This window comes from Pelodiscus sinensis, chromosome 9, assembly GCF_052426305.1.
Source record: "Pelodiscus sinensis isolate ZL-2025 chromosome 9, ASM5242630v1, whole genome shotgun sequence".
NCBI lineage: Eukaryota > Metazoa > Chordata > Testudines > Trionychidae > Pelodiscus > Pelodiscus sinensis.
In genome coordinates this window covers 45,554,781-45,574,062 of record NC_143060.1, presented here as the reverse complement: position 1 = coordinate 45,574,062, position 19,282 = coordinate 45,554,781, and the positions used below count along the sequence as shown (strand labels likewise).

Here is a 19,282-nt window from a genome sequence, read left to right as displayed (position 1 = left end):
AGGTGTCCCGCAACAAAAGCCTGGTCTGCTGGGGGGGGGGGGCGCACTAGCTGCGCCCCCTCCCCGCCCAGCAAACCAGGGAGACCCGAGCAAAGCTGCACAGGCGGAGGGACCCCGCTGCCCGTGAGGCTTTGCTTCTGTCTCCCTGGGGTGCTGGGGGGAGTCCCCCCAGCATCCCAGGGAGACCCGAGCAAAGTCGCCCAGGCGGAGGGACCCCGCCGCCTGTGCGGCTTTGCTCCTGTCCCCCTGGTCTGCTGGGGGGGGGGGTCCAGCGGCTTTGCTGGACCCCCCCCCCAGCAGACCAGGGGGACAGGAGCAAAGCTGCCCAGGCAGCTCCTGGGCGGCTTTGCTCGGGTGTCCCTGGTCTGCTGGGGGGGTCCAGCGGCTTTGCTGGACCCCCCCAGCAGACCAGGGAGATCGGGAGAAGCTTTTCTCACCCCGGAGGACACGGGCGGCGACCCGCCACCCGTGAGCTCCGGGGTAAGAAAAGCCCCGTTCGTAAGTCGGATCCGCGTAAGTCGGGGACTGCCTGTACTCTTAACTTGTTGTTTGGTACAAAGACTTGTTTGATCTGATGTTGTTCATCCCCACTGCCAGCACCGCTGCTGGCCCTCCTGTCAGGCTGCTGCAGCCCTGGACCTGCTGTTGCTGGCTTTGCCCAGCTCCCAGCTCATCAGCACTCCCAGTTGTTCGCCCGCATGCCACTGGGTTCCTGGCTGGGGCCCCTGGTCCACAACATCTGTGGTCCAACAGGTCTCCTTTTTTCCCCACTGAAATCTGTCATCTTTGGGTTTTGAGTTCTGCCTGTGTCTGCTATCTTCAAGTTTTGGTTTGACTGAACAGTTCACATTAAAATAAAGTTTTATCTGAGTGGGTTGTAAATTCAACTTCAGAATCCTCCTTTTATCTAGCCTTGGGAAAGGTACTGTTGTGAATAATGAGAGAGTCAATAAATCATTACCAGTAATAATAACTGTGCATCAAATACTGCTCTCCAGGGCACCTGAATACCCCACTGTTTTCAAATATGCTCTGCTACACCTGTGCAGTCCTGCCATCTTCAATGTGATCTCAAAGATAGAATTTGACCCTACTTGCTCTTGGGGCTTTGAGTCATTCAGGGGCATTTATGTTTGCTTTTTGGTAGGAGATTAAGCACCGCTCAGTTATGCAAAATGGTGAGGTTGCTGCAGGGCAGACCCCATGTGAAAAACTTGCACTTCATTCATCTGAAGAAGTAGGCTGTGCCCACGAAAGCTCATAATATCATCTACATTTTTTGTTAATCTTTACGGTGCTGCAGGACTATTCCTTGTTTTTTAATTTTTTCAGTTACAGACTAACATGGCTACCCCTCTGAAACTTGTACTTTTTCAGGTAATTCCTATATTGCCAGTAGAGCTGCTTGCACTACCAGTGGAACTGCTTGCATAAGTAACACCACTCACACAAGCAATCAGCATTTGTATAAATATGAAAAACATTTTATAATTAACAAGAGACTCTGTATTCTAACCTCAAGAAGCAATATAAATCAAAATTTTGCCAGAAAAGAACATATGAAAACTGCAAGTGGCACTGGGTTATCTCTCATAATCCTGCTGGAGTTTGTAACCAAATTAGGATGTTGGAAGATTTTTGGATTCCCTTGATATTGAAGGAAAAGTATACAGGTTTTTTTCATTTACACTAGTATTTCTTTAAAAGTTTTGTGGTTAAAAACTAAGCCCATCATTTTAACAGACAGAAGCTTACTGTTTGCATTATTTCTAGATTGTCAAATTTGTGAGGAAATAAAAGGCACCTTCTTAGAAATCCAAAGGAAATGATAGCTTTTAAGTAGACCTACAGAGTACTATGAACTCTTATGGGTTCTTATAAGAACTTAGTCATAATTCTTCTTTATAATTATGAAAGAATATTTTGGCTGATTGTAACAGTTTAAGCTGAATGTTGTATATTGAGATTATGAGCACGCAAGTTGCGATGTATTACATTGATGTCAATTTTTTCAACAGCATTTAAATTGATTTAATTTGGTTTATCTCCTATGTCTGATTGACAGACATGGATGGTCTTCCAGAAAATACTGATAATTTATACTAAAGCTGTGAGTAATTTATTTTCTTAGTACAGAGTAAGAATAATACATGGCTATCAATTTATATCACCTCTTTTCCCTCTCTGAATTTTTATAGTGTAGTCTTTATTTCTAAACCCCCTCAATTTGTGAAAATGAGCAATATTTAAAACTAAGCATATTCAAACACTCTATGGCTTTAGTAGTGAAAGTTACAACATTTCATGTAATTGATTTAAATTTTCTGTATATTTTTCAGATTTTTACATTGTGAGGTGTAGTGTGCTACTTTTTAGAATTTTTCACATGGCCAATGCATTTAATGAGTGAGTAAGAAACATATGGCCAAATCTTGCCCTAGATTACATCTGTGCAACCCCAATGAAGCTAATGGGGTTAAACAGGTGTAACTGAAAGCCCACAGTGTTTAATGGTGATGTTCAAGCATACAAATGGGTTTGTGTCCCTTTTAGCTTTTTTTATTGTATAAAAGAAGGTTTCTCTCATTAGTGCCTCTGTCAGTACTAAAATATCTTTTCTGCTTGTATTTTTACCATGGAAGTACCAGGAATAGCAATTTTGGCCCAGATCCTCAATGATATTAAGGTAGCTAACTCTCATTGATTTCAATGGACATTAACGCCTGGTCTGTATTAGATCAGGCAGATTGACTTCACATATGCAAGTCCAGCTACACAAAATGCTGTAGCTGGAGTCAGTTTACCTCTAGCTGAGTCATGGTGGCGTCCACCCAGCACGAGGCTGACAGGAGCAAATACTCCTGTGGGCTTCCCTTACTGTTTGCAGGAGTACTGGATGCCAGCAGGGGCTGCCCTCAGCATTTGATTTAGGGGTCTACACTAGGTCTGCTAAATCCAATGCTAGAAGATTGACCTCTGGAGTGCCGATTGTCTGTTAAGTACAGAAGTGCCTTAAGAGTGTAAATATATTATGGATCTGGAACTCTCTCTCTTTATGCATGCTGGAATGACTGACTCAGAACCTTGAAAGGCCTCTCATTCAGTTTGAATCACTAAAAAAGGAGCGTTCCCTCCCAAGTGTGTGTTATAAAAAATAATCCAAAATAAGTTTTAAACATTTTGTATAAAATATCCCTTTCCCTCTCAGTTTAATTAGATTTCACTCCCTTTGTTTCTGTATTGTTTTAATCTTACTAGTTCTCCAGTGCTCACATCAGACTTACAAGGCAGAGAACACCTGAATGTCTAATATCAGGAAAAGAGGGGTGGGAGCAGTGGGAGGGGAAAGGAAAGTAAACTTCAGTAAATAAATTTCCAGCATTCTTCACCCATTATATAGAAGCAAAAGGCAAACACCCCAATTTGCTTTCGTGTAGGTCACCTTTAAGCTTTTAGGGCTAAATGCTGTTCTTAAGCTACAGTGGTTCCAACCACATTACAGAGATGAAAACAAAAGTTACTTTGGCTTTACTGACAGCGGAACTAAACTGGAATTAGGGCCATGTGATGCTGCACTCGCTGGCTTGAAGTGGTTTCCCTCAGATGCAAGATTTACAGTTTGGATCAAGTGGCTTTCAGCACCCCCCACCATAAATATTGTTCCAGTCCTACTGCCAGAGAGACTGCTGATAGTAAGCAAGGCAGGGCCCCAAACAGTACATTTCTGTGGCACTAAAAAAGTGGCTGGTAATTTTAATAGCCAACACCGCATTTCTGCTGCCCGATCCTACCCCCTCCCGCTCCAACTCGCACCGGAGTCTCATGGAAGAAGGCGGCCGGGTCCCAGCTGTCCCCTGGTTCCAGCAGCTCAGCGGGCAGGTCTGCAGAAGTCTCAGGAAAGTTGCTCCACCAGCTACCACGGACCCTAACGAGCTCCCTCCTTGGAACGGGGCGGGAGGAGCCTTTGTCCTCGTGCCTCGCGGGGGCTGCCCGCTCCAGCAGGCGGCCCCCCATGGGAAGAAGGGGTCCCGGGGCCACCCGCCCTGCAGACGGCGCCTCCGCAGAGCGTCCACCGCTTGCTCAGAGCCAATGCGCGCGCACCTGTCCCGAGCCCATCCTCTGCGCAGAGGGGGAGGGGGAAGCTCACACGCAGCCTCCCGAGCCGCCGCCGCCGCCCGGCAGCTGCTGCCGCTCGCGAGCTGCTGGGGGCCGGAGCGGGCGGAAGAGCCGGAGCGGAGCCCTGCGGGCAGCGGGGAGCCCAGCGCGCGCCACGCTCTAGCCCGGCGCAGCCCCGGGGGCCGCCCTGCCTCGCTGGGCTGGGGGAGCGGGCGCTTGCAGCCCGCAGCATCCTCCGCGCCCGGCATGGAGCCCTGGAAGCAATGCGCCCACTGGCTGATCCACTGCAAGGTGCTGCCGCCCAACCACCGAGTGACCTGGCCCACGGCCCAGGTGTTCGACCTGGCGCAGACCCTCCGCGATGGGGTCCTGCTGTGCCAGCTGCTCAACAACCTGCGCGCCCACTCCATCAACCTCAAGGAGATCAACCTCCGGCCCCAGATGTCCCAGGTAAGGGCGCCGGCTCCGCCCGTCCCGCGGCGCCCGGGCACCAGCCGCCTCCTTGCGCCCCGCGGACACTGGGATGCTCGGAGCGCTCCGCGCCTCGCCGCCGCCTTTCGCTCCGCAGAGTGTTGGGGGAGAGGGAGCGGGCGAGGGCGAGGTGTGGGTGGGAGCCAAGCCCCACTGTGGGATGGGCCCCTGGCCCTGCGTGGGCACTGTACCCACGCTGTTGGGATGGCAGTAGTTATTATGAAGACAAATTGACATGATGCCTCCTGGTTTTTTTTTTAAAAAGCAACAAACAACCCCCTAAAGCCAAACAGAAAGACACCCCCTCCCAACTGTTCCAATTTTGTTTTGTTGTCAAATTGTGTCCTGATGAATTACCATTCAATATACTTACAATAGTTGGGGGGGCGAGGAAGGCGGAAGAAGACTAAGTTGACATACATTTATTGCAGCCCTCTGAAGGTTTCTGGGCATGTGGTCTTGTCTCATGCTGGTGTTTATAGTGTTTCCTCAACCATTCCTCAAAAGACAGGCAAAGAAATATAACAAAAGCTGTATGTGAGATTGTTAGGCATCTGATCTTCATGGAGATCAAAGTTAAAGCTAGGATTTGGATTATATATTGTATTGTGCACCTCGGGACAGGGGGCTTCTTAAAGACCTCAGAAGCTGTAATATCCCTGCACAAAGCTGTGATACTTTAAGCATGTGATTTCGGTTTTGACTGCTTTTTGTCAGATAAAGTTGGCCCTTATGTGAATTTCCTTTGTGTTCATTTTTGAGATGCCCTAGTCCTATAAAGCACATATGAACCATGGGCCCATGGGAAGCTCCTTTGAAGTTGGAAGGGTTCTGCACAGGTGTGGAACAATTTACAAAGGCCAGTGGTCCAGTTTGTTGATCTTGCAAAAAAGCACATGCTTAATTTTAAGCATGTAAGTAGTCATATTGAGTTAAATATGCAGATTGTTAATTGGGTGGATAAGTTTCTGCAGCACCAAGGCCTTGTTTTGTATCCCCCTTCTTTTTGGAATTGTATGAATTATAGAACTAATCTATGGAGTAATAATAACCAAGTTAAGCTAGCTTCCCAAATAAGTCTGTTTTAGTACACCTTCCTTTCCCTTACAATCTTCCTTAATCTTTACATCCTTCATCTTAACCCAGATAAGTTTTGAGAAACATAGTTTTTTAAAAAAAGAGCAGTTAGAAAGTTATGGTGTTTTGAACTGCAAATACCTGCCCTTCAGATTTGAAAAAAATCCCATTAATTTTTTTGTATTCTGTCTCATAACGATTTAGAATTTCTGAAATTGGGCCTGAACATGCTAATGAATCTGCTTGGGTAGTCTCTGTGCTCCTGTGGGGAGACATACAGAATTCAGTTACATTTTGTGGGCCTTGCTGAAAACAAATTGCTTTTATCTTATAGGGGGCGATAAAGAGCATGAAAATGTATTTAATATAAACAATTTATAATTAATGGACTTTTTCTAGTTTGCTGGCTTGACCTTGACAAAAGGGTACCTAATGGGGCATAGACTGGAAGTGGGAGTTTGGTGGAGGGGGGGAGGAGGATTGGAGTGAGATAGGAGTTGGGAAGAAATATGGAGTCATGAATAGGTGACAGAGGATAGAAGGTGACTGAGAGATACCTGGTGAGGTAGTTGTGATGCCATGTTTCCTATTTTTCGAATGGAAGGAGTAGGAAAGTGGATGTGAGTACATGATAGGCAGGATGATGGCATTAATAAAGGAGAGAGTAGGGATCCTCAAGGACATGGATTGTGCAAAGAATAGAGGAAGGACATTAGTGCAGACGAGTGGAGGTGGCATTTGAGAGTTACAGGAACGGGGTGGGTGTGTGTTATTGTAACTTGTTTTTATCCTTGCATGTATATTTGCAGATTTTAGGGAGGCAAGTTAAGATTGGTTAATGAAGAGAGAGGAATATGTCTGTTGAGAATTGTTTGGGTCTCTTCACTGTTAATTTCCAGACATTCTTATACTTTGTTTTTTGTAGAGATATAGAATTTTCGGTACAGAAATTCATGTTGGGCCATACTTGAATCTCAGGGTGATTGTTAAATAATTGAGATTGGATTGTGGAGAAAACATGGAAAATTGTGGAAAGGTAATAATGTACCTTTATTAATTCCGTTAATTTGGAATAAGCAAGAGAAGACCAATTTGTTTAAGAAAAAATTGCTAGAGCAATATAAGCAATCCAGTATTATGTTATGCCTGCTAATTTTTGATACGCCAGAATTTTTGCAACAACTATAGCTCTGGGTGGCTCATTGCTGGTGTTCCCACTGTCAGTCCTGCTCAGCTGACAGTTGTCGTGGAAGCCTAATTTGTAAGATCCACAATTTCTGCAGTGTTGTGAATTAACTAGAGTCTTATATAAACACACAGATGCTAGGCATTAGTAGGACTCCACTGAAGCATGGTTTCACTCTTCCATTCCTTTTAAACAAAGATTTTGTTTAGGATTATACCTAGATGCATATCTTCTCATTGCCCCAGAGTGCCAGTCTTTAATATGTCAGCATAAAATATTAACATTATATTAAAATATTATGAGAAGAAATTCTGAGTATAAGTGGTCTGCTTCTAACCCCATTTGATGTGTACTTGTAACTTCACTGAAGTGTACAGAAGCTAAGTAAATGTCTGATGAAGGGAGAATAGGCTTTAACATTTGCCACCATTTTCCAACTTTCTGAATGCCAGAAAGACCTAATAATTTATAAGGTTCTACTTTTTCTATTGAAGCTCATTTTAGATGACTAGATATGCAATATTACCATCCAATTTAGGAACCTCCTCTTATTTAATGTGTTACTGAAAATAGATATCAGTACAATTGATGTAAACTGACTACATTCACTTGACACATTTAGTCCACAGTCACTGGTTGGTGTCAGTTATATTCTTTCTTTTTATTACAGCATTCTCATTTTGGCAAATTCATTTGCTGCAAAATACTCTGTAAAAACCAGTAATGCAGGATAAAAATATATCAAGAACAAAGTGCAACCAGTCAAAATAAAAGCTACACCAACAGTGTAGTAGGTGGAAGTGTTCTAAAATACTTCAACATTTGAAAATTATATAGGACATTATATGTGTGTGTGTGTGTGTGTGTGTGTGTGTGTGTGTGTGTGTGTATAGGTGGTATTCTGTATCTTTGTTAAATGATGTAGATATGGTAGAGGACATGAATTTTAAATGGAACAAATTCACGTGAATTCTCTTACAGCACACATTTAGCAGCAGTATACAATAAGTAGGATGTGCTAGATTGGAACAGAGCACGGGTTCATCAGTCTGACATTCAGCTTCTGGCATTGGAGGGAAGGATTCTCCTTCCTCTGAATCCTGGTTTGCCAACCATGGTTGGATTACTGCAGGGGTTTAGGGGCTGCAGCCCAGGGCCTCCAGTGAAGGAGGCCCCCACAGGCCCATGGGCTAGATGTGGCTTGCTGCTTCTTTTCATCTGGCCTGTGGCAAATCTCTGCACTGCGGGCCAAACACTAGTCTCCAAGCCTCAGTGCCCCGTGGGACTGGAGCTGCGAGCACCAGTTTGCTGGTGTGCCCCTTGGGACATAAAGGAAATATCTGTGTGCTGCCGCTGCCCCCAGCACTGGCTCCACAGCTCCCTTTGGCCAGGAACTGTTGGCCAGAGTCAGCGGGGATATGGGCACAATCAGCATGCGCAGTGGCCTTGCCCCTCTGTCTAGTGGCTGGACATGCTGGCTGCCTCAGGGAGAAGAGTTGCGTGGTGCAGAGGCAGGCAGGAATCCTGCCTTAGTCTTGATGTGCTACCAACCAGGAGCCACTCAAGCTAAGTACCTTCCATCTGGAGCCTCCATGTTGCATTCCCTCCTGAACCCCCGCACCAAAACTCCTACTCAGAGCCTGCACCTGAGCCTCTTGCCAGACTTCAACCCCGTGTCCCATCTCTGGCCCCATCCCAGAGCCCATCTCCCCAGCTGGAGCTGCACCTCCTTCTGCACCCCATCTGCTGCACACTCCAAACCCCCAAGGTACCATAAAATCTAATAGCCCCGGGGCCCACAGAAAGGTTAATCTGGTCTTATCTCCAACTCATGGTATATTTAGCTATTTATACATCCCTGTATGCAGAATATATGTGGGTGATTCCTTGTAGGCAATCTGTTTTGTATCCAAATGCATAAGGTTTGCACGTTGATATTACCTTAGCTTGTAAAACTATAATGTACAGCTCAAATGTTGGATATAGCTTCATATAATACTAGCATTTCATCATGAATAAAAATATGTAAATATATTCTACTGGGTTAATAAACTACAAAGATTTCTTTATAATAACATTCAATGTTTTCTGGGTCAGTAACTAATTGTAATCAGCTGTGTCTCAGAATTACTGCTACTTGTCTAGAACAATGCTAGTTGATTTTACCTCTGATCAATTAAAGCAGTAATAGTTGGATGCTTATTTTCAGCAGACTAAAGCAAAATATCCTCTTACATTCTTTTTCAAATAGAGCTTTCTGGAGAAATCTATAATGTGTAAAGTATGAATGCATGTGTCTAAGAAAGCAGGCTAATTTGAGGATCATACCTGTTTGCTGAGTATTCACTGTAAATAGGAGTTTTCAAATATGATTGGGAATGTTACTTTATTTATAATATATTTTTGAAATGAAACTTTTAGATCTGCATATATTATATCTTTGTATAATGTCAGAGGTATGGTTAATGCTTCACAGAGGGGGAAGAAGGATGTAAGTTTTTGAGGCACAGATCCAGCCAAGGTCCTGATCTGGCAAGCTACTCTGTGCAGATGGACGCTTGTGCATGCTTCCGGCCTTACTGACTTCAATGGGACTCCTTGCACATCCAGGGGTTTGTCTATGTGGCTCAAAACCTATACGGGCCAAATGTTGATCCTAGTAAAGAATTGGCTAATTTATTCTAGGTGCTATGTGTCTCTGCAAAATAAAGAGAATCCTGTTCTTCCATTGATTTTCACCAGAGAAGTTAATCAGCCCGTTGCAGGAGGCACTTTCCACATTAGAGAATCATCCCCTTGAAAGTTTCAGAAATCATTATAACCTTGGATACGTTTAAAAAATGTATCTAGGTCAGCAATGCATACATAGAAAATTAAGGGACTAATCCTGAGAGGTGCTGAGCATTCTAAAAAGGTGCCACTCCCATTCTAGCATAAGCAACTGAAGGTACTTAGTACCTCTTGGGGAGATACTCTGTCATGATTAGGCTGTAGATCTGCAGTGTTTTGAGAAATAGTTACACTTGTCAGTAGCACAAAGAATTTTAGACTATGTATCTGCATCATATGTGTTTAATGGTTTTTTGGAAATGCTAGTTAGTTCTCCTAGTCCTGGGATATAGCAAGTAGTATGGTATTTCCCCCGACACAGACAGGGTAAGTGCCAATGGTAGACTTGGAATTAGAATTTGGGAGATCCTAGCTCCCGGATGCATATACTCAGTCCACTAGTGCATATTGCTTTGCAAGCTAAGATACCTGTAGTAATATTTTATTTGCATTGTTTGATCCTTTTGTGACTCTTTGTGGTTATGCATGTATCTTTGGTGGAGTCAAATTAGTATTTTCCTGTTCAGTGTGTCAGATTTCACGAGTTTGGTCCCTGCTACAAGTAGATATATGGTGATGTGAAGAGTTTGGGAAGTTCTTCCCAGAATTTTGGGAAGCAAAAACAGAGAGCGAGACACATGCCTCATAAAATGTCCTATAGTCTAGTGAAAGCATGAGTTCTATTTCCAGCTTGTCCTCTGATTGGTGTTAACATTTCTCTGACCTTCAAATCACTTATGTGAATCAAAGTTTCAGGCTTTGTGGGGTAGTTATCATTCACCAATTTCAGAAGATAAGTGAGAGCTTGAATTACAGGCAGAGCGGGACATAGCCCCAAGGCCTCTGATCTCAGAGATTCAAAGTCTCCTCCACTTTTGCCATGTAAAGCTTTCAGAAGGAGCATGGCAAATTCAATCTTTCTGTAACCCACACTGATATGCTGTGACTCTGCTATCCTGTAGCAGCTATGCCACACATAGAGATTTATGACTGTTACCAGGGTAAGAGAGCTAGTTCTTTGGATGAAATGATAGAGACTCTGGTTTTTACATACAGAGCCGTCCGGCCTTCAGGCCTCACAGGTGACCCAAGCAGGGATGTCAGTGCATTTGGCTTTGATGTTTGTAACCACTAGATCATAGTCCACTGTCTGTGCTAGGAATGGAAACCAAGACTCCTGTTGCCTATGCATTCCTCTGTTGTGTCACAAATGCTGGTATGGCCCTCTGGCAATGTGTGTGTAGTCTCTCGCTTTCTGGGCTGGGCTACATAGAAGATAATAGCAAATTGTTCTCTCCCATACACCCCCTTACTCAGGTCACTCCTATAGATATGGTGGAAGTGGTTTGTGCTGTGGATCTGAAGGTTATAGATTCATATACTGCTGACGATAGAATCAAGAATACTAGACCTGGAAGGGACCTCAAGAGATTATCAAGTCCAGTCCCCTGCCCTCACTGCAGGACCAAGCTCTGTCTAGATCGTCCCTGATCAATGTTTATCCAACCTGCTCTTAAATATTTCCAGTGATGGAGATTCCATAACGTCTCTAGGCAATTTATTCTAGTGTTTAACCATCCTGACAGGAAGTTTTTCCTAATGTCCAAGCTAAACCTCCCTTGGTGCAATTTAAGTCCATTGCTTTTTGTCCTATCATCAGAGGCCAAGGAGAATAATTTGTCTCTCTCCTCCTTGTAACAGCCTTAGATACTTGAAAACTGCTATCCTGTCCTCTCTGTCTTCTCTTTTCTAAACTAAACAAGCCCAATTATTGCAGTCTTCCCTTTTAGGTCATGTTTTCTAGACCTTTAATCATGATGCCACTTGTTGAAGTAAAAAATGTATACAAGTCAACGTAAGGACCTTGGAGCCATTGTTTGGATGATTTTTAAATCACAGAGCATTGTATTTAGAAGCACATTTTGATATTGTGCAAATGTTTGTTTTACTATTTTTTTATTGTTTATGTTTGGTTACTGAGAATTGTCTCTTAAGAATAGTGTTTGGCCAACTCACAGCAATGTGTGAGAGATTGTGTCTTGGGAGTGGAAGGGCCACTGCAAGAGCTCTAGGAAGGTCAGAATTTCACTTAATAAACTTATCAGCTTATGAAGTCAGCTTCATTTTTTAAGGACTAACATTAATGCTTATGAGGCCTGGAATCTTAGGGCATTGCTAATAGGTATAGAGCCTTTTGCCTGTAGGTCACCAGTGTGAACTGTGCCCAATTCAGCAGGGATTAAAAGTTGTTCTCATCAATGGATATTATACTGCCTATGTGAGAGGAATCTGACAGGTCCTAGTTCCAGCTTCCATGTCATAAATTCACCACTAAGCTTTTCACTAGACTAGAAGCTAGACTATTTCACGAGGAGGGTGGTGAAACACTGGAATGGGTTACCTAGGGAAGTGGTGGAATCTCCATCCCTAGAGGTTTTCAAGTCTTGGCTTGACAAAGCCCTGGCTGAATTGATTTAGTTGGGATTCGTCCTGCCTTGGGCAGGGGGCTGGACTTGATGACCTTGTGAGGTCTCTTCCAGCTCTAAGATTCTATGATTCTATGAGAAGCTCTTTGGGGGCAGAGACTGTCCCTAGTGTATGTTTCTACAAAGACTGACAATGGGAACCTGTCCCTGGTGAGGGTCTTGTAGCAAGGGCCAAAATCACATTACTATCTAAGTTTGCAGGAACTGGCCGCATGAGTTGTTCAGAAGACAAAACACATTTAAACTTTTTTTAAAGTCTCTTTTTTTGGCCAATATGATTTTCTGGAGTTTGTGTTTTGTAGTATGATGTTGGTAATACTGAGACTTTGGTTGGTGTTGCACAGAACAAACACGCATTACAAGCAGCATGATCCTTACTGTAAAGCCAGTGCTGGAGCTTTCCAAGCAGCCAGAAAAGGGGGAAGGAGAAGGACCGTTTTAGTTGAGTTTAGATATCACATCAACACATGCTGACCTTGACTGCTGATAGAATTGTTGCCTTGTAACTTTGTGGTAATTCCACTTCATGACGAATTGTTTCTCCAGGGTTGGATTACACTGGTGTAAATAATAGAAATGAACTATAACTGTAAGTTCTAATCATAATGTTTCAATTTGAATTGTAACAGATATTGGATAAATTGTCATCAGAAATGTGGTCCTTTAAACAAATTAGCTGTGCTGATCTGCATTAGATGATTTTTTTTTGCAACTCCTACATCTGTGCCATGTTGTAAATTAGTTTTGAAATAGTTTTTGCAAGGAGTTCTGTTAACTTGTGAGAAATTGCTAAACAGGAAAACTGCAACTGATGTGCTGCCAGGATGGGAGTTTACTAACGGAGATGTTTATATAAATTATTTATTTTAAATAACTATGTGCTGTAATCATTCTTAAAATAATAACATAAAGCTAGGTTTATTTTGTCTAAGCTTTATACATTTTCACCCCTTATTTTGAAAGAAGTAGTTTTTTTCATATGACCACCTAAAGCAATAAAAGTAGATTATTGCTGTCATTCTGTGTCTGAGTTATCTTTAGGTGTAGAAATTAAGATTTAGTGATAAACTCCTGCATGCTTGGATGGCAATATGTCTGCCAAGCTCCATGTGCAATGAGATGTGCCTGTCCCTTAAATCGTAGGAGGGGATGAAAAGATCTGAATTTTGAAAAAATATACAATAATTTATAGTGGTCCTCGGCAATGACCCCAGGAGCCAAGATTGTGTCAGCATTTTTATTATAATTGATTTCTCAAGGATTTGGAATTTGGCATAATAGTTTTCAGCTCAGGAGAACTTTTTTTTTTTTTTTTTTTTTTTTTTTTTTAAATCAGGAGAATCCATATTTGAGCTAATTGGGGATTTCGGAGTTTATAAAATATAAATCAGAATTGCAGTATGTATGCTACATTAATTCATGAATCAGTCAGCTACAGTGTACATAACTAACATCAACTAACAGAGACAGTAATGTTTCTTTGTTTTGAGAGAATTGCTTCTCTTCCCTGCTGCCAAATTGATCAGTCTTCTCGTACTTGAATTAAGGATGTTAAGAGGTGGGTAATCCACTAATCATGTAGTTGATAAAATTTTTATTGACTACATGATTAGTCGATAAGAGAAGACTTCCTCAGTCCCAGCTCGTGCTGAGTCTGGGAGCTACCCTCACTGTGGCTCTGCAGTTTAAATGTAGTAAGAACCAGATGCACAGGTAGCCCGGCTACTACTATATTTAAACTACAGAGCTGCAGTGTGGGTAGCTCCTGGACCCGGCGTGAGCCAGGATTGCTCAGTCCCAGCTTGCACTGGGTCCAGCAGCCCCTGTCTGCAGGGGACTTCAGGGAGGCTGGCTGCGGACAAGGGGCTGCTGCTGGAGAGGGCAGCAGCGTTAGCGGGACAGGTGACACCACAGAGATGGTGTTGGGAGAGCCAGCTTTTAAACAGAGACTGCTGCCAGAGCAGCCTCTGCTTGCTGTCCGCCGGGGCTGGCCGTGGACAGGGGCTGTTGTGGTGACAGTAGGCTGGTGAAAGGGAAAGAGAAAAAAAAAGAGGGTGGAAGACAGAGGAGAGGTAGCCGAAGTGGGAGGCAAGCAGATGGAAGAACTAGAGAGCTAACAGGCAGGAATAAAAGGGGCATCAGAGAGCAAAAGGAGACTGGAAAGAAAATAGGAAAATCATTTAAGATTCAGGCTAAGAAAAATCCAGAGAGCCAGATTGTGCATGTCCTGTGTTACTCTTCAATGATGCAGTGATGGTGGCACGTCCTTGAATGTCCATTATAACATGCTGACTGTATTCTAGGAAGTTAATTACCAGGGCAGTAGTATTTGACACCAGGACAATCTACAGCTTTATTGTCTACAGATTTAAACATCAGGAGGATAAAAGGATTTTTGTTTTCTGGCTCTAACCCTTTCTTTTACCGAAGGTCAAATGAGAAAACTGACAAAGGAAATTATAGGAGTAAAAAAGCAAATGGGGAGGTAAAGGCAGTGAGGTGACTGATAGATGAGAAGGAAATATGGATATTGGGAAGGAAAAGGAGAAAAAGAGGATTGTTTATGGAATACTGCCAGGCAATGTTCCCTCCAATCTTTTCCATCCATGTACGGATTTTTTTCATCCATGTGCAGAATAAATTTTTATATGCACCAAGGCATGTGCTAATGTGCACCACCAATAGAAACCCAGAATTTAGCTGTGGGCACTCTGCTAATCAGCTGGGCAACATCTGAATTTTTTCTAAGTGGCCACACAAGTGCACAGCTTACAGGGAACAGCGAACAGCTTACAGGTGATGTCAGCACCAGCTTGGGAGCCAATGTGAGAGTGAGTGGCAATGTTGGGAATTTATTAGGGAACCTGGTAATTATAAGTTGAATTCCTGGTAGCTGATAAGAGTGTCACACCTGAGAGTAAGCATGGCGGGGGAGGAGTTAGCTAGGGAGTGATAGATAATACACTGGTTTGAGAGAGAGGAAGAAGATAAGTATAGAATTTTAGAGCAAGAGGATAAAACGAAAACGGAGGAGAATACTGTGTAAGGGGCAGCAAAAGAAAAAAAGGAGTTAGAAAAGTATTGAGTTACTTGCCAGGATCATTTTTGTGCTGAAGTTATGTGTAGAGCCCTGCAGGGATCCAAAAATGTGGACTCAGAACTGATCCCCATCCACCCGGATGAACCCACCATCTGCTAGCCATCTTTTATTTCTATCTGCATCCACACCTGCAGCAGCAAGTTATAGTGGGAGAGGTCTAGGATGGATGTTAGGAAAAACTGTTTCACTAGGAGGGTGGTGAAGCACTGGAATGGGTTACCTAGGGAGGTGGTGGAATCTCCATCCCTAGAAATTTTTAAGTCTCAGCTTGACAAAGCCCTGGCTGGGTTGATTTAGGTGGGATTGGTCCTGCCTTGGGCAGGGGGCTGGACTTGATGACCTCCTGAGGTCTCTTCCAGCTCTATGATTCCAGGTGTGGGGGCAGGATCTTACAGGGAAGAATTAGCACAAAGATGAGAAGGGGTAGCCTGGGTGTTGCTTCGCATGCTGTTTCTGGGGGCTCATGAGAGATGGCACTCGGCAGTAGCAGTGCATGTTCCATCAGAGTGAGGGGGAGGAATGGGATGCTGAGATTCGGCTCGCTCCAATCCCTATGTCTGGGGGGCAGACCCTTCTGCCCAGAAGTTGATCGGTTGGGACTGTGTCTAGTGCTTCTAGATTGAACCATGTTGGAGAGGGTGATGGTACATGAGGGCCCTCAGCTGCTGCACAGGAAATGGCAAGGCAAGCGGGTACTGGGCAGCTCCGATTCCGTCTTGCTGCCCAGCTCCAGCCGTTAGCTGCTCTCCGTCAACCTTGAGTGGGCTGTACCTTCTGGGCTGCCTGAGCCAGATGTGACAGGCTAGGTGCCACAGGTGAGTAGAGCCCTGAGCAGTTGTATCTGGATCCTCTCCACTATCCACAAAAATGGTCCACAGATATCTGCAGATTTGCAGGGCTCTAGTTACGTGGACCACTAAGGAATTCAGTGTAGCCAGGTATGATGTACTGTTGAGAAGGCCACCTAGAGTGCTTTCTGATTTGCACTGCTGTGACATGGCAGGAAAGAGGGGGAGGCAGCTTGAGATGGGGGATGTGCTACAGAAGAGAAGTTTTTCTTTTGTCCCATATCACTTAGATGATTCTGAATATTGAGAGAGTTGTTTTATTAGATCACCAGCGCCTGTCTCTTATTAAGGTTGGTTCTTCAGGTCATTGTGAGGATAAAAATAGCTACTAGTCAATTCCCTTTGAACTCCTACTCTTACCCCATGCTAAATTTTCATTATAGGTTCTGTAAGGGTATGTCTACACTACAGCGTTATTTTGAAATATCTAATTTCGAAATAACGCGTCTACACACAAACTGCATTTCAAAATAGCTTTTTACTATTTCGAAATAGTACGTCCACACTGATTGGATGCTGAATTGCATTTAAGGCCAGCTGGAACTGGTTCTGGCAGGGCATCAGGTCAGAAGTTACCTTGTAGCCAGGGCGGCCAGCAGGGCACCCTGGGAAGGGCTTGAGGCCCCCTATTTTGAAATAAGCATCTATACAGCTCTTATTTCGAAATAGCAATTTCGAAATTGGCACTATTCCTCGTGGAATGAGGTTTACCAATTTCTAAATAAGCCCTCTGCTATTTCAAATTAATTTAGAAATAGCAGCTATCTTGTGTAGACGCTAGGAAAGTTATTTAGAAATAACAGCTGTTATTTCGGAATAACTTTGCCGTGCAGACATATCCTAAGAAATAGCACGATTTTTGCAATAGCACGATTTTTTTAGGGAATGTTTTTTGAATAACACAACTGTCCCCGAAATAACACGAAAATAATCAAGCGGCGGACTACTTCGTGTGGCGATATAAGTTGGTGAAAACAGTGGAAATACTCACGAGTGGATGAATATACGTCATCGCAGCACTCCTCCTCTCACTCACGTGTTTATCTTTGTGTTTTAACAAACTGTGGCGACTTGGTTTGCTAGATCTCTTGTGTTGCTAGATAGCTAATGTTGACGTTGATGACCAAGCACCAACAAATAATTGACTTTGCCACCACCACCTGAAATGCAACCCCCCACCTTTTCCATTATTTTGAATGGGAAAATTGACCCTGCATAGCACGTTTTTGCTTAGCACAAACATTTTCAGAAACACGTCTATAGTGTTAAATGAGGAATTACTGTAGTAGTTCACAGCTCCAAATTCTCACACTTGTCCTATCAAATTGAAGGAAAAGAGGGGCAAAACAGTCAACTGCAGATAATACCAAGTATAACCGGGATGCACAGAAAATAGAGCCAATTTGCCAAAGAAAAACTAAAGTATGCAAATATAAAGTCATTTATTTTGTGTCAGAGTCTGTTAAGATATTGTGAATAAGGCTACTACAGGAACAACTGTTGTAATTAGGATCCACAGAACAGAAACAAATTATTTATATATAGCGTTTTGCTATTTCGAAATAGCGCGTCCACACTGAGTGGATGCTGAATCGTATTTAAGGCTGTCCAGAACCAGGTCCGGTAGGGCATTAGGTCAGGAGTTACTTTGTGTGGCTGCTGCCTGAGGCTCTCTGAGGCCTGTGCTTAAAGGGACCGCCACCCCGGACAGCCGGTTCTCAGGTTTCCCTGCTTGCTTGTCTACCTCGATGAGGGACAGCAAGGCATTTTGTCTCCACGGGCTTTGGTTGCCCTCTCTCGGGACACCACAGTACTCTGCAGCATGGAGCCAGAGCTGCCCCTGGGTGCTCTGGTGCTTCTCGTGGATGCGTTACTGCGAGCCTGGCTACACTTTCTGCAGGTTGCCATCTAGGAGATCCATCGGGGGGCTGTCAGAATCCAGGAGGCCCTGTGGGAGAGCTTCCACCCTGAAGAGCACTAAGGGCCTCCCTGATCTGCTCCAGTGGGGGCTTTTGCCTCATTCCTCCCTCACTTCCTTCCACTTACCCCTCCCTAAACCCCCTTCCTGATGTCAAATAAAATACATGTATTTTCATGAACACAAACTCTCTTTATTTAACAAAATGGTGGGGGAGGGGAAACGAAACTCTGGTGAGACTGGGGAAAGGAGGCGGGAGAGGGAGAAGAGGGGGTGGGAGAAACCTGGGAAGAGGGAGCTGGAAGGGTGAAGCAACGGGAAAAATAGGGAGGGGAAGCTCAGGATTGGGAGTCTCGCCGGACCAACTTGATTTTCATGCAAACCTGATCCTGGGTTCTCATGTGGCCTATGGTGGCCAGGTTGGCAGCTATCCTGCCATAGATGGCTGCATTCCTCCATCTAGTGCAGAGATCATGGACATTGGGGGCATCCCCCCCAAACCTGAATAAGGTTCATGATCTCCACCCTGGACCAGGAAGGTGCTCCTGGGAGCTGGCAGATTGCTCCTGGGGAGCGGTGGAGGCCTGGCTGCCAGTGGCTTGCTGACTCATGTTTTGGGCCACTGGGTTGGGGCAGTGACTGCTGGCTCTGGGCTGGCAGGCTTGGAGCTGGCACAGGCACTGTGGCCAGAGTCAACCCCTTTAAGGGCTCCGGGGAGGGGGGAGGGAGAGAGAAGAGTGTTCTTGGTTGAGGCTGCAGTAGCTACTAGGACACTCTGGGAAGACTGGAGGCCCCCTATTTTGAAATAAGTGTTTACACAGCACTTATTTCGAAATAGCTATTTCGAATTGGCGCTATTCCTCGTGGAATGAGGTTTACCAAATTCGAAATAGGCGCTCCGCTATTTCGAATTAATTTCGAAATAGCGGTTTGGCTGTGTAGATGATAGTAAAGTTATTTCGAAATAACTTGGCTGTGTAGACATACCCTCACTGAACATTACTGAGCCTGACTCAACTTGTAGTTCAGTGGGAGAATATATTTTAGAAAAACATTGAGTCAAATACCACATTAATCTTTTTACCATTGTTCTTAATAGCAATTTTGGTAAACTTGCTTAGTCAAAAGAATAGTCACAGAATAATCAATTGTTTGTATATTCAAAAGTTGAAGTTGCTAGAACCCAATCCCGCAAAAGCTATCCCTGAGGAGTCCCTTTGAAATACCCTTCTGCTCAGGGAGGCTATGTGC

At 44.1% G+C, this 19,282-nt stretch overlaps 1 protein-coding gene and 1 long non-coding RNA gene across 9 annotated transcripts in view; one reads left to right on the top strand and one right to left on the bottom strand.

Annotated features, from left to right (window-relative positions):
* The window catches only part of LOC149523930 (uncharacterized), a 50,431-nt gene extending 46,375 nt beyond the window's left edge, over window positions 1-4,056 (bottom strand). The window contains exon 1 of the long non-coding RNA XR_016350270.1: window positions 3,814-4,056. This is a non-coding gene — a long non-coding RNA (uncharacterized LOC149523930). The remainder of the gene's footprint in view (window positions 1-3,813) is intronic.
* The window catches only part of VAV3 (vav guanine nucleotide exchange factor 3), a 248,862-nt gene continuing 233,636 nt past the window's right edge, over window positions 4,057-19,282 (top strand). For 7 of the 8 annotated variants that reach the window (XR_016350269.1, XR_016350268.1, XR_012905973.2 and 4 more), the window contains exon 1: window positions 4,057-4,566. Coding sequence is in view for 5 of the 8 variants with exons in the window: in XM_075936644.2 (XP_075792759.2) it covers window positions 4,090-4,566 (477 nt within the window). In the remaining 3 variants the exon portion in view is untranslated. The remainder of the gene's footprint in view (window positions 4,567-19,282) is intronic. The other variant, XM_006119791.5, reaches the window with a different exon arrangement.